The sequence below is a fragment of the Mirounga angustirostris genome, unplaced genomic scaffold, assembly GCF_029215605.1.
Source record: "Mirounga angustirostris isolate CCGP_5_RB_7025 unplaced genomic scaffold, mMirAng1.0.hap1 SCAF_8, whole genome shotgun sequence".
NCBI classification, from domain to species: Eukaryota; Metazoa; Chordata; class Mammalia; order Carnivora; family Phocidae; genus Mirounga; species Mirounga angustirostris.
The window spans coordinates 60,364,489-60,377,219 of NW_026991716.1; the positions used below are offsets into that span (position 1 = coordinate 60,364,489).

At 34.8% G+C, this 12,731-nt stretch overlaps 1 protein-coding gene across 1 annotated transcript in view; it reads left to right on the top strand.

The window, feature by feature from the left end:
* The window catches only part of COL19A1 (collagen type XIX alpha 1 chain), a 216,228-nt gene that overhangs the window by 168,827 nt on the left and 34,670 nt on the right, over positions 1-12,731 (top strand). Inside the window, exon 15 of the mRNA XM_064596956.1 lies at positions 11,929-11,982. Within this exon, the coding sequence (XP_064453026.1) occupies positions 11,929-11,982 (54 nt within the window). The remainder of the gene's footprint in view (positions 1-11,928; positions 11,983-12,731) is intronic.

Here is a 12,731-nt window from a genome sequence, read left to right on the forward strand (position 1 = left end):
GTTTTTAAAAATTGGGTAAGGATATGAACAGAGTTTATACAAAAGAAAGAACAAGATGGCTCTTCAACATAAAAAATTCATCTAAATGTACTTAAGAGAAATACAAATTAAAATGTCTCTGAAATACTAATTTTCACTTACAATATTGGCAGTGGTCTCAATTCTTTTGGGATATATACCCAGAAGTGGGATACCTGGATCATATGGTGGTTATGTTTTTTTTTCTAGTAACCTCCATACTGGATTTTATAGCCACTACACCATTTTACATTCCCACCAACAGTGTACAAGTGTTCCAGTTTTTCCACATCCTTGCCAACACTTACCTTTTTCTTTTAAAGTAGCCATCCTAACAGGTGTGAAGTGATCTTTCACTGTGGTTTTAACTTGCATTTTCCTGATGATTACTGATGTTGAACATCTTTTTATTTGCCTGTGACAAAATAGCTAAGATACAGAAACAACCTAAATGTCAATTGACAGAAAAATGAACAAAAATGTGGTGTATATACACAGTGAAATGTTATTCAGCCTCTTGGTTTTGCCTCAGGTCATGATCTATCAGGCTCCCCACTCAGTGAGGAGTCTGCTTTCCCTCTCCTTTTTCCTTTGCCCCTACACCCTTCTTGCTCTCTCTCTCTGAAATAAATGAATAAATCTTAAGGAAAAAAAAAAAAGATATCCTGCCCTGTGCAACAACATGAAAGAATCTGACGGATATTAGCTAAGTGAAATCAGCCAGTCACAGAAGGACAACTACTGTATGATTCCACTTAGGCCAGGTATCTAGTATAGTCAAACTCAATGAAACAGAGTAGAATGAATGGTAATTGCCAGGAGCTGGGAGGAGGAGAAATTACAGAGCTGTTGTTCAATGGGTATAAATTTTCAGATATACAAGATTAATAAGTTCTAGAGATCTACTGTACAACATTGTGCCTATAGTTAAGAATACTGTATTGCGCACTTAAAAATTTGTTAAGAAAGTAGGCCTCATTTAAAAAATTCTTACCACCAATAAAAAAAGATTGGCAAAGGTCAAAAAGTTTGATAGTGTAGTGTGTGGGCAAAAATGTAGAGAAACATACATTCTGAGGAAATTATATGTGGATATAGTCTCTTTGGAGGACAATTTGATATTTATCAAAATTTCAAATTTTAGCTACAGTGGCTCTCACTCATTTATGAAATTAATGCATGTGCAAGGCTATTTATTTCAGCGTTGTTTGAAATAGTAAAATAATAGAAACAATCTAGATGTCCAACCACGAGTGAATGGTTAATAGAGTTATAGTATTACTTTTATTTTAAAAATATAAAATTTTCACAATTTTCTGACTATGTAAATATTGGTATTTGTAGAGCCATGTGATATACTTTTCTTTTATTGAATAGTTTTGTTGTTGTTGTTTTGTTTTATTCTCTGGTGTTTCTAATTATCTGTTTGCCCTGCAATTATCCTCCATATTTTTCACATTCTCTCACTCAGTCTTTATTTTGGGGGAGTCCTATTCAGACCTTTTACTCCATTCCTGGCTACTAGCTTTCCAGGCAAATTATAAAATTCTCATTCTGTGACTCCTTTTATTTATTTTTTTATTGGTTGATTCCAACTCTTCTTCTTTTCCTTGTCATCTCCTTTCTTGGTTTCACTCTTTCATTTATGTAAATACACTTCAAGCAAATTATTAGGAGAATGTAAAAGGGAGGTAAATTTTCTAAGATTTTACATGTCCAAATCTGTTTTTATTCTACTTGCACACTTGGTTGCTAGTTTGTCATGGTACTGAATTCTAGGTTAGAAATTATTTCCATCAGAATTATAAAGGTTTTGCTCATTGTCTGATGAGAAATAGAATGCTTTATGAATTCTTTCTCTTCCTGGTTTCCTAGCAAGAGGGAAAGCAAAAATACTGGTGTCTAATTCACCATTCTTCTCCTGAAACTCTTCATTCAAGGAAACAGAAGGGAAGGAAATGTTTTCAATTCCCTTTCTGGTTGGATAGAAATAGCCTCTATGGGCTCCTTCCCCTGTGGGGTTCATGTTCAACTTTGTGATCTATGAGAATATCTCTTGATTTGTAGTGATGAGGTACTTGATATTTAGAAATACTTTTCTATTAATGGAGCCCAGCTTCCAGACTACTGTCTTATGTGAACTCTTAGATGTCAAAAGTTGAACATTGACTCTTTCACTGTCTTTACACTTATGCTATTATGATATTAATCCTCCTGAGGGAAATGGATGCTCCTGGAAGAAAGGAGGAAGACCAGTGAAAAGTTAAAAAAGAGAAAAGTCTTCAGGGCCCTGGTGGCTCAGTCCATTAAGAGTTGGACTCTTGATTTTGGCTCAGGTCATGATCTTATGGTTGTGAGATCGAGCCCCATGTAAGGCTCCACACTATGTGTGGTGTCTGCTTGAGATTCTCTCCATCTCCCTCTGCTCCTCCCCCCGCTTGTGCGTGCACACTCTCTCCCAATAAATAAATAAATATAAAATCTTAAAAGAGAAAAGTCTTCAATATATGTTTTTAATATATTTTTAAAATTTCTTTATTACACTATGAAGCATTTTCCCCTATTAAAATTTTGGTTTTTACCACCTTACTCAATGAATTGCCACTTGCTTAGTCTGATATTGTATCAACCATCTTCACAGTTATCTGTATAATTCATAGGTCTTTCATGTGGTGTGTGAATATCTCTGTACTGATTTATGTTTTAACCCCAAAATTACTAGGTTAAATTTCCTTCAGTCTTGTCATTTATGTTGCATAGGCCAAATGCAAGTTATTCATGATATTACATTTGGAATTACATTTGTATCATGTTGTCCATTCTCAGAAGTTATCAGAAGACATTTTAAAACCACCTATGTGTAAATTATTCCTTCTTTTTGCTGTGGAACCATGTCTCCATGATGTGGTCAGTGACCTATGGCAAAGCCAGTCAAAAAGTAGACTGTTGTTATGATCAGACTCATCATTAAAACTGAATCAGTCATATTCTCCCTCACATAAATCATTAAGACAGATGATACAAATGGAGTTGATAGACATTGGCCTACCAATTTTTTACTTGTCAACATGGCCTTGAGTTAACTGAAATCAAACCATTTCATTATTGGGTTAAGGCCAAAATAAAGCAAATTTACATAAAGTTTTTCCTAGTCAAAAAAACTAAAAATATGAAATTAACAAAATATGAAAATATTTATAAGTCAATTAAAGTGAATCAAGAATAATTACCAAATATGAAACTACATTATTTTAAATAATATAAGCATTTTTAAATAACTTGATGGTTCTAGTTCTTATTAATTAATTAATGGTTTATATAGATACATTAATCTCTTCAATTCATGTTGTTTTTTCAAAAAGTAAGTACTTAATCTCCATCAGTGTGAGATAAATTTAATGCAACTTACATTTCTTTCTCTAATGAAGGGCAACTCCTCCAAATAGAAGTAGAGCATCTATTTTGCAATTTTACTACATAAGAATTAAAAATAACAGATTATTTTGGTATCAAGTGGGATTTGTAGATGAAGAATATAAATTTTTTAATTGAAATTTTGGTAGCTATGACAATTAATATTCTCACTATAGCAGAGGTACCACAAGAAGTGTAAAGGAATCAGAATCTAGCAGTCATTCAGCCACTCAGTGCCTACTACATGCAATTCACTCTGCTAGATAATATTCAAAGTGGAAGGGAACTGAGGATATATACAAGTTACAAAGTAGAATATCTCCTAATATGGGCAAAAATTCTTAGTAAAGGAAAGTTTGTGGGGAGTACAGATGTCCTATAGCATTCCAGTTTCACAGATTATATGTTCTATAATTTATATTTCTAGTGTTAATGGCTGAATCAATAGTGACTTAAAACATTTCAGAATCTATGTATGAAAATAGATGTGATTTCTGAGTTCAGAAAACAGAAAAAGATTATTACTAAAATTTATCTTTATAACCATATGGAACAATCATAATTCATTATGCCTCATGTCCAAAATGCTGGCAGGATTTTCAAATGAAACTGTTAAATTTTGAAAGCACTACAGATGACCTCTATTTTTTAAATTGTTGAAGATAGGATAAAATTGTCCATCCAATTATGGAACCTGTTTACTGTAACTTATAATGATTGAAACATTCCTGTCTACACAAATATTTCATAAATTTTCTTTCTAGCGACGGCTCTTCTTATTCTTCTTTTGTCAGTGTTACTGGAAAGGTTTGTCAGGGTTTCTTTTCTTTTTCTTTCTTTTTTTTTTTTAGTATATGAAAGAGATTCTATTGTTTTTTTATTCCAAAGACATCTATTTCCTAGTGTGCACTGACAAATGCTTATGATAAAATATTGGGCTTTTTATATATAACATAGAATTCCTTTTCTGAATACTTTAACACCCTAAGGGAAATTCTTTCCTGTGTCATGATAATTCCATGAAATGACATAACACCCATCACTCCTTTAATTTATTAACATAAACATTCTTGAATTCCACTTCTCAGAACCACTTCCCATGACAGGACTATATGTCTGTTACATTTTTCCTGATCCATGCTTTTTTTGGTTCTGATATCTTCAACTTACCACATTTGTTCCCATTGTTCTCATATTAAAGGCATGAAATTTTCTATAAAAACAGATAAACTCTGTTTTCCATTTTAATTTTGTACACTCTATTTGAAAGACAGAAAATTCCCTAGTGGCATTTTAAGAATCTATGCAGATTCTGCCTAATCTTATGTTTCAAATCTATGAAGCATATTCTAAAGCAGTAATCATAACAGTTAAAATACACATACTTGCATAACATTTTTGTTGAAGTAGGTTTTAGGTATCATATATTCTGCAACATCCCTAGGAAGGGAGTGCAAATAATACTTCAAAATGAAACTTCCCTTTTTTACTTCAGCTTCTTTCTTTGATTAAGAAGTTATGAATATATCTTGCCTCTTTTCACAAATGAAAATGTGTTTAAATGCAATTAATCTACCCTATTAACTCTACTAAACATCTGCTGTATTTGTTAAACACTTCAAAATTCTGTTCTGAATCGGTTAATTCTAAGGAATTTCTCAGTTAAATATTTACATGGGCTTCCATAATGACAAGCTGTAGCCTGTCTTAAGTAATCAGGAGATTGTCCAGAGAGAGCTATGTATAGTGTAACACACTGTAATAGCTGTCCACTGGAACTTAAAGTGGTTTAGCTTCCTTGGACTATTCTTTACATAGTTTTATCCTAGCCAAAAGAAGTAACAGCCCTATGAATTCCTTTCCCTGTCAACATTTTTAATGTCCAGAATTCCACTTAAAAAAAAAAAAAAAAGAATGAATGCCTGTATAGACATATGCAGATGTTTACATCATGAATCTCCAAAATACATTCTTACACTTCTCTTTGAGAAAAGCAATAAATCTTCGTGTTTGTGAAATTTTAGGAAAAATCCAGATTACAGTTATTTTCATAGCAGACTAAATACATGAAAAAAGTAGAAAAAATAAATCGGCATTACTCTTCTGCAAAGGAAATCTAAGAAGAAAATAATGCACAGATTATACACAAGATGCAATTCTCTAACTTGAAAAATGGTATACATCTATAAAATACCAAATAATGGTCAAAAATTTAAATAAGTTTCATAATAGAGATGATATCATAAGTGGTAAACAATTCTTAAATGAACTGTAAGGCAGTTTTACTCTTAGATATGACACAATTGAAATTACAAGACAGAAAATTCTCCAATGTGGTATTTAAGTTCAAGTTTTGAAAATGAGTATGATTAGAGATTGACCAGAAATCTGTTTCCTACGACCACCACTACCCATTATTATTCCATCCCAGTGTTTCCTTCCTTCTGATCCAATTTACTAAGTATCTATTGAGTCTCTTCTATTAAGTATGGTAGAGCATAGAAAAAAAATGATCTGTCCTCTAGGACCCCGAGTCAACTAAGAGGATAAGTAAAGTACATACATAATGGCATTAAGGCCAGAGTAAGAAAGAATTGTGGGAAGGGTCTGAGACAAATGCTGAGCTCTACCCAAGTTTAGGTAGGCTGGAGCATAGGTATATGTATAATTTTCAATAGTAAGTGATCAGCAAACACTATTTTACTTTACTAGATGGAAGGAGTAGTAAACTGGATAATTGTAAATAATGAATTATCCCCAAATTTTGATTTCTTATTTTGGGAAAAAATATTATTTTTCTGTAGTTGCTTGGCCTATGTTTTACTAATGACAGTGTTGATTTTATTTTTCTTTGTAAATGTCAACTAATATTCAATAAAGACAGCTCAAAAATATTCTGAACATTAATGCAATGTGTCTAGGATTAAAAATTGGTCATGGATAAATCAAATAGTGAATAATCCATTTGAGATTAAAAACAATTCCCTAACTTTTCATTAAAAATCTCCCTGGGTTCTAGACTTAGCAAATATAAGGTGGGGGTGGGGCATGGGATTCAGAATCATGTACACTGAGGGGGCATATTAGTGGGTTTTATGTGTGTGAGTGTACCATTTGGACTTCAGACACAAAAGGTTCTCATAAATATTTTTGAATCCATTGAATCCACTCCAAATCAAGTTTAATATTTTTGCATTTTTGTCAGCTTCTGTATATAATTTCTCCAACTAAAGGAGTGCAATTTTGATTATATGTGGCTCAGAATTAATTGTACTCCCTCCATGAATATTTGGTGTGTGTATGTTTTAGTAGCTCATGTTTAAAAACACTGAAAAAGCTGTCAACATTTGGACGGATATCAAAAATGTTATATATAAGTTTGACTATTCATGAAATGATAATAGTTTCCTAAGGGTAAAAGGAAGGAGTTTAATCTAGAGCCAAGATTGTGTCAGTCTTTTAAAAAATGACACAACTCCCTGTAATTATAATTAATACTTGGTATATTTAGATTTTAAAAGTTGTTTTTCTTATGCACATTATAAATGTACCATCCTAAAGTTGGCCTAATTAGCCAACTTTCCTTGGTTATATCTCATTTGGTAGGTGTTTTTTGTAAAAAAAATCAAACAGAACTGGTCACTTTTTTCATTCCTTGTTTTTTATTCCTGCCTAAATCAATAAAACATAGGCTTTATGTGCCCCTATAACATTAAATTTTTCAGAGAATAGGGCACCTGTGTGGCTCGGTTGGTTTAGCATCTGCTTTTGGCTCAGGTCATGATCCCAGGGTCCTGGGATTGAGTCCGGCTTGGGCTTCCTGCTCAGCGGGGAGTCTGCTTCTCCCTCTGCCCCTCCCCCTCGCCATCCCCACCCCCACTAGTGCACAGGCGCACGTGTGCTCTCTCTCTCTCTCTCTCTCTCTCTGACAAATAAATAAAATCTTTAAAAATAAATAAAGGGAAAAATGAAGGGGAGAAAATCGGAGGGGGAGACGAACCATGAAAGACTATGCACTCTGAGAAACAACTGAGGGTTCTGGTGGGGTGATGGGTTAGCCTGGTGATGGGTAATAAAGATGGCACGTACTGGGGCGCCTGGGTGGCTCAGTCGGTTAACCGTCTGCCTTCAGCTCAGGTCATGATCCCGGGGTCCTGGGATCGAGCCCCGCATCGGGCTCCTTGCTCTGCGGGAAGCCTGCTTCTCCCTCTCCCTCTGCTGTTCCCCCTGCTTGTGTTCCCTCTCTCTCTCTCTGTCAAATAAATAAATAAATAAAAATCTTAAAAAAAAAAAAAAGATGACACGTATTGAATGGAGCAATGGGTGTTATATGCAAACAATAAATCATGGAACACTACATCAAAAACTAATGATGTAATGTATGGTGATTAACATAACATAATAAAATAAAATTTAAAAATAAATAAATAATAAATTGTTCCAAGAATAGATAAAAGAAATGACAATAATACATACATATATTTTACTAGGGTTTTGTAGGGAAGGAATCAGAAAGACTTGAGGAAATACTGAGGATTTGTGATACATGCAGAATTTTTTGTATTAATGCTTTTTGAAAATGAGTTACAGTAATTTTTATTAAATACTGACTTTGATCATATGAAAGTTATCTGAATGAAAATTTATAACTTTTTTCTATTCAAAATAAAATTAAATGGTGAAATTATGCACATTATCACATTTATTGAAAGTTTCTTCTATAAAAAAACAAAAAATGAATATATACATAATAATTAATTATAGGTCATCACAAACACACCTGATGTTTTAGTTTAAAGGTAACCACAACTTTTAAAGAAAAAGTTCAGAATGTACAAATGTTTCCTAAGTTTTTTAAAATTAGGTAACAAAGGAATGTTTCTTCTGGAATGGAAGTAAATTCAGATTTGTTTGAATTTTTATTACTATTTTTCTCATTTATTCCAAACCAGTTAAGCATTTAATATATGATAGGTTAATCACAAATATTTGTAAGACTCTTTGAAAATTATTGGCTTTATCCAAAAACTTACTAAAGTGAATTGATTTTCCAGTATGAATTTTTTCACTCAGATGTTAATAGGCCCATTGTGTGAATAAGATAGTTTCTAACTGTTGTCCTTAGAGCTTGATGAATCATTACCTGTACAATCATTTAAATGAACTTATGACAAATACTTTAAAGGTCAAATACAAGGCATTTTAAGACTGATGAACCAAGACATTCATCCCTTCCTGTGGAAAGTCAGGGAAGGTCAGGCTGGGTTTTTTTCTTTTTTTTTTTCTTTTATTTAAATTCAAGTTAGTTAACATATAGTGTATTATTAATTTCAGGGGTAGAATTAGTGATTCATCAGTTGCGTATAACACCCAGTGCTCATTACCTCATGTGCCCTCCTTAATGCTCATCACCCAGTTACTCCACCTACCTCTCCTCCAGCAACCTTCACTTTGTTCTTTATAGTTAAGACTCAAGACTCTCTTACGGTTTGCCTCCCTCTCTGTTTTTATCTTATTTTATTTTCCCTTCCCTTCCCCTGTGTTTATTTGGGTTTTTTTTCCTTAGATTCCACATATGAGTGAAATCATATGGTATTTGTCTTTTTCAGACTGATTTCACTTAGCATAATACACTCTATTTCCATCCACGTTGTTGCAAATGGCAAGATTTCATTCTTTTTGATGGCTGAGTAATATTCCATTGTGTGTGTGTGTGTGTGTGTGTGTGTGTGTGTGTGTGTGTGTTATATACACCACATCTTTATCCATTCATTAGTCGATGGACAACTGGGCTCTTTCCATATTTTGGCCATTGTGGACATTGCTGCTATAAACATTGGGGTGTAGATATTCTCTGGATAAATACCTAGTAGTGCAATTGCTGGATCATAGGGAGCTCTGTTTTTAACTTTTTGAGGAACCTCCCTGCTGTTTTCCAGAGTGGCTGCACTAGTTTGCATTCCCACCAATAGTGTAAGACGGTTCCCCTTTCTCCACCACCTCATCATCATCTGTTGTTTCCTGAGTTGTTAATTTTAGCCATTCTGACTGGTATGAGGTGGTATCTCACTGTGGTTTGGATTTGTATGTCCCTGATGATGAGTGATCTTTTAGCATTTTCTCTTGTGTCTGTTAGCCATTTGTATGTCTTCTTTGGAGAAATGTCCATTCATGTCTTCTGCCCATTTCTTGACTGGATTTTTTGTTTTTTGGGTATTGAGTTTGATAAGTTCTTTATAGATTTTGGATACTAGCCTTTTTTTCTTTTTTTAAAGATTTTATTTATTTGAGAGAGAGAGCACAAGCAGGGGGAGTGGCAGGCAGAGGCAGGGGGAGTGGCAGGCAGAGGCAGAGGGAGAAGCAGGCTCTCCGCAGAGCAGGGGGAGCCCAATGTGGGACTCGATCCCAGGACCCCGGGATCATGACTTGAGCCGAAGGCAGCCACTTAATCGACTGAGGCAGCCGCTAAACCAACTGAGCCACCCAGGTGCCCCTGGATACTAGCCTTTTATCTGATATGTCATTTGCAAATACCTTCTCCCATTCTGTAGGTTGCTTTTTAGTTTTATTGATTGTTTCCTTTGTTGTGCAGAAGCTTTTTATCTTGATCAAGTCCCAGTAGTTCATTTTTGCTTTTGTTTCCCTTGTCTCTGAAGACATGTCTAATAGGAAGCTGCTGCAGCCAAGGTCAAAGAGGTTGCTGCCTGTGTTCTCCTATAGGATTTTGATGGATTCTTGTCTCACATTGAGATCTTTCATCCATTTTGAATTTATTTTTGTGTCTGGTATAAGAAAGTGGTCCGGTTTCATTCTTCTGCATTTGGCTGTCCAATTTCCCAACACCATTTGTTGAAGAGACTGTCTTTTTTCCATTGGACATTCTTCCTTGCTTTGTCAAAGATTAGTTGACCATAGAGTTGAGGGTCCATTTCCGGGTTCTCTGTTCTGTTCCATTGACCTATGTGTCTGTTTTTGTGCTAGTACCATACTGTCTTGATGATGACAGCTTTGTAATACAGCTTGAAGTCGAGAATTGTGATCAGGCTGGGTTTTCTTAAGATCAGTTTGGCATGATGTGGAGAATGGAGGGGTTAGTGTCTGGTTCAAGTAGGAAGCCGATGAGCAAGCAAGAAGTGATGATGGGAGCTATAGGAATGAAAAGAAATAGATGGTTCCAAATATACTTTGGAGATGCACCAACCAAACTTGGTAACTGGATGTGAAAGAGAGATTTGAGAAAGGAAAGTACGGAGGATAAGTTCTAGATTTCTGGCATGAGCACTAACAGGATGTGTGAATTTACTGAGAATGCTGGAAGAGAATCCAGTCTGGGGGAGGAGGGTCCTAAGTTCAGTGTTTGATGTGCTAAGTTTCAGATGCCCTAGAGGAGTGAGTATCTCAAGCAGGTGGTTGGATACCCACATTGTAAATCTTAGAATCACTGGCCTGGAATATTCAAAGTCCACAGTACATTAGATCATGGCAAGAGAATGCGGATTGAGAAGAAAATGAGCCTAAACTCCCATGTTTAAAATGTTGAATAGGGAAGGAGGAAGTATCAGGAGAACTAAGAAGAAACTTTCAGAGAGGCAATAACTGCTGACAATTTTTTTAAATTTTTTTTTAAAGATTTTATTTATTTATTTGAGAGAGAGAATGAGATAGAGAGCATGAGAGGAGGGAGGGTCAGAGAGGGAAGCAGACTCCCTGCTGATCAGGAAGCCCGACGTGGGACTCGATCCCGGGACTCCAGGATCATGACCTGAGCCGAAGGCAATCGCTTAACCAACTGAGCCACCCAGGCACCCAGCTGACAATTTTTTTAAAAAATATACCATCATTTTGAGTCAGAATTCCTATGTAAAAGTAACGGTGACAATCAGGAGACTTGACTTACAGATTAACAGCACCTGGAATTTCCTGGGCCTTTTGTCAGAGTCTGAAAAAAATGCTTATTTTTTCTGCCTCTTGATAATGTTGTTGTGAAAGTATTAAATAATGTCTGTGATATTAAAAATTAAATGTTATGAAAAGACATATATTGAAGCCAACATCATAATCATGTGTTTTCTTAGTGGATACTTAGAAGAGCTATTCTCAACCAAAAATGTGGCTATATTTATAGAGTTTATATGTAGAAAGAACCTTTTTTTTCCTGCTTGCAAATATTGTTCCTCCTTATTTATGGTAGTTTGGTGAAACATAGTTCTGACCATATGGGAGTCAGAAAGGAAGTCTGGAGTCTGGAAGTGAACAGTGGCCTCACACCTGGTTTGGAATCACTTTTTTTTCTTTTCTGGAGTTAACTCCAAAGACAAACCAGTCACAGGACAATTTACCATTATTATTATATTAGAGTCTAACTTTGGAAGAGCTTAAATCACTTTACAAGTTTGGTTTAATCAATAAAGTAGGTATTACTTTTCACAACATTCTTTGTGAGGCAGGTGTACTTGAAACAGTCTATTAACATGTGTTCTTTTCCACCTCCCACAGAGTTCCCTGGGGATACAGGGCCCACAGGGTCCACCTGGAAAAGAAGGTCAGAGGGTAAGTAAACTTGGGACAACTGGCAGGCATTACTATCTCAAGGCTTACTTATTTCTGAACATTAATAAAAATAAACCCAAAATACAGCAAGCAGATGGGCATAAGGAGAGTATTAACTATCCAAAGGCTGAAATTTGAGATCTGAGATTTTGACAGAGCTTTTACAATCCAGAAAGTTCTATATACTTTCAAGATTGGCAGCACAAATGTAGAAATACAGTTTAGGTGAAACGAATTAACTGTAATTTGATCTAGGGAACATTGCTCATATTTTGAGGTTTTGAGTTAAGTTGATGAGTATCTTTGTGGAGTTCCCGCCTGTTCATGAATTCTGTAAAGACTGTGAATATTAACTGCAGTCTTTAGTTGAATTAAATTATTGACTTTAGTGATGCTTTATAATTCTTCTTTCATTACAGTTTGCTGCCTTTGAGATAAAATATGTAGTAAGTGAGTAAATTGTAGTTGCAATAGTTAGTCTTAGCTTCCCCCAGTAAAGGGAACCCCTGCAGTGATAATGGGTAAGCTTCACTTCAACATTTTCAGCAGTGGGTCACCTCATTCTTATGGCTTATTGTTATTGCTATTTTCAAATCATTTTAATGTCTTGAAACATTTTATGTACTTGCTCATATGATTATTGTTATTAACTTTTGTTACCTTATAGATGAGGATTATATGACTCAGAGTTTAGGTGATTTGCCTAAAGTCAAAGAGCTAATAAAAAGTAGATCCAGGTGCTCGCTTTG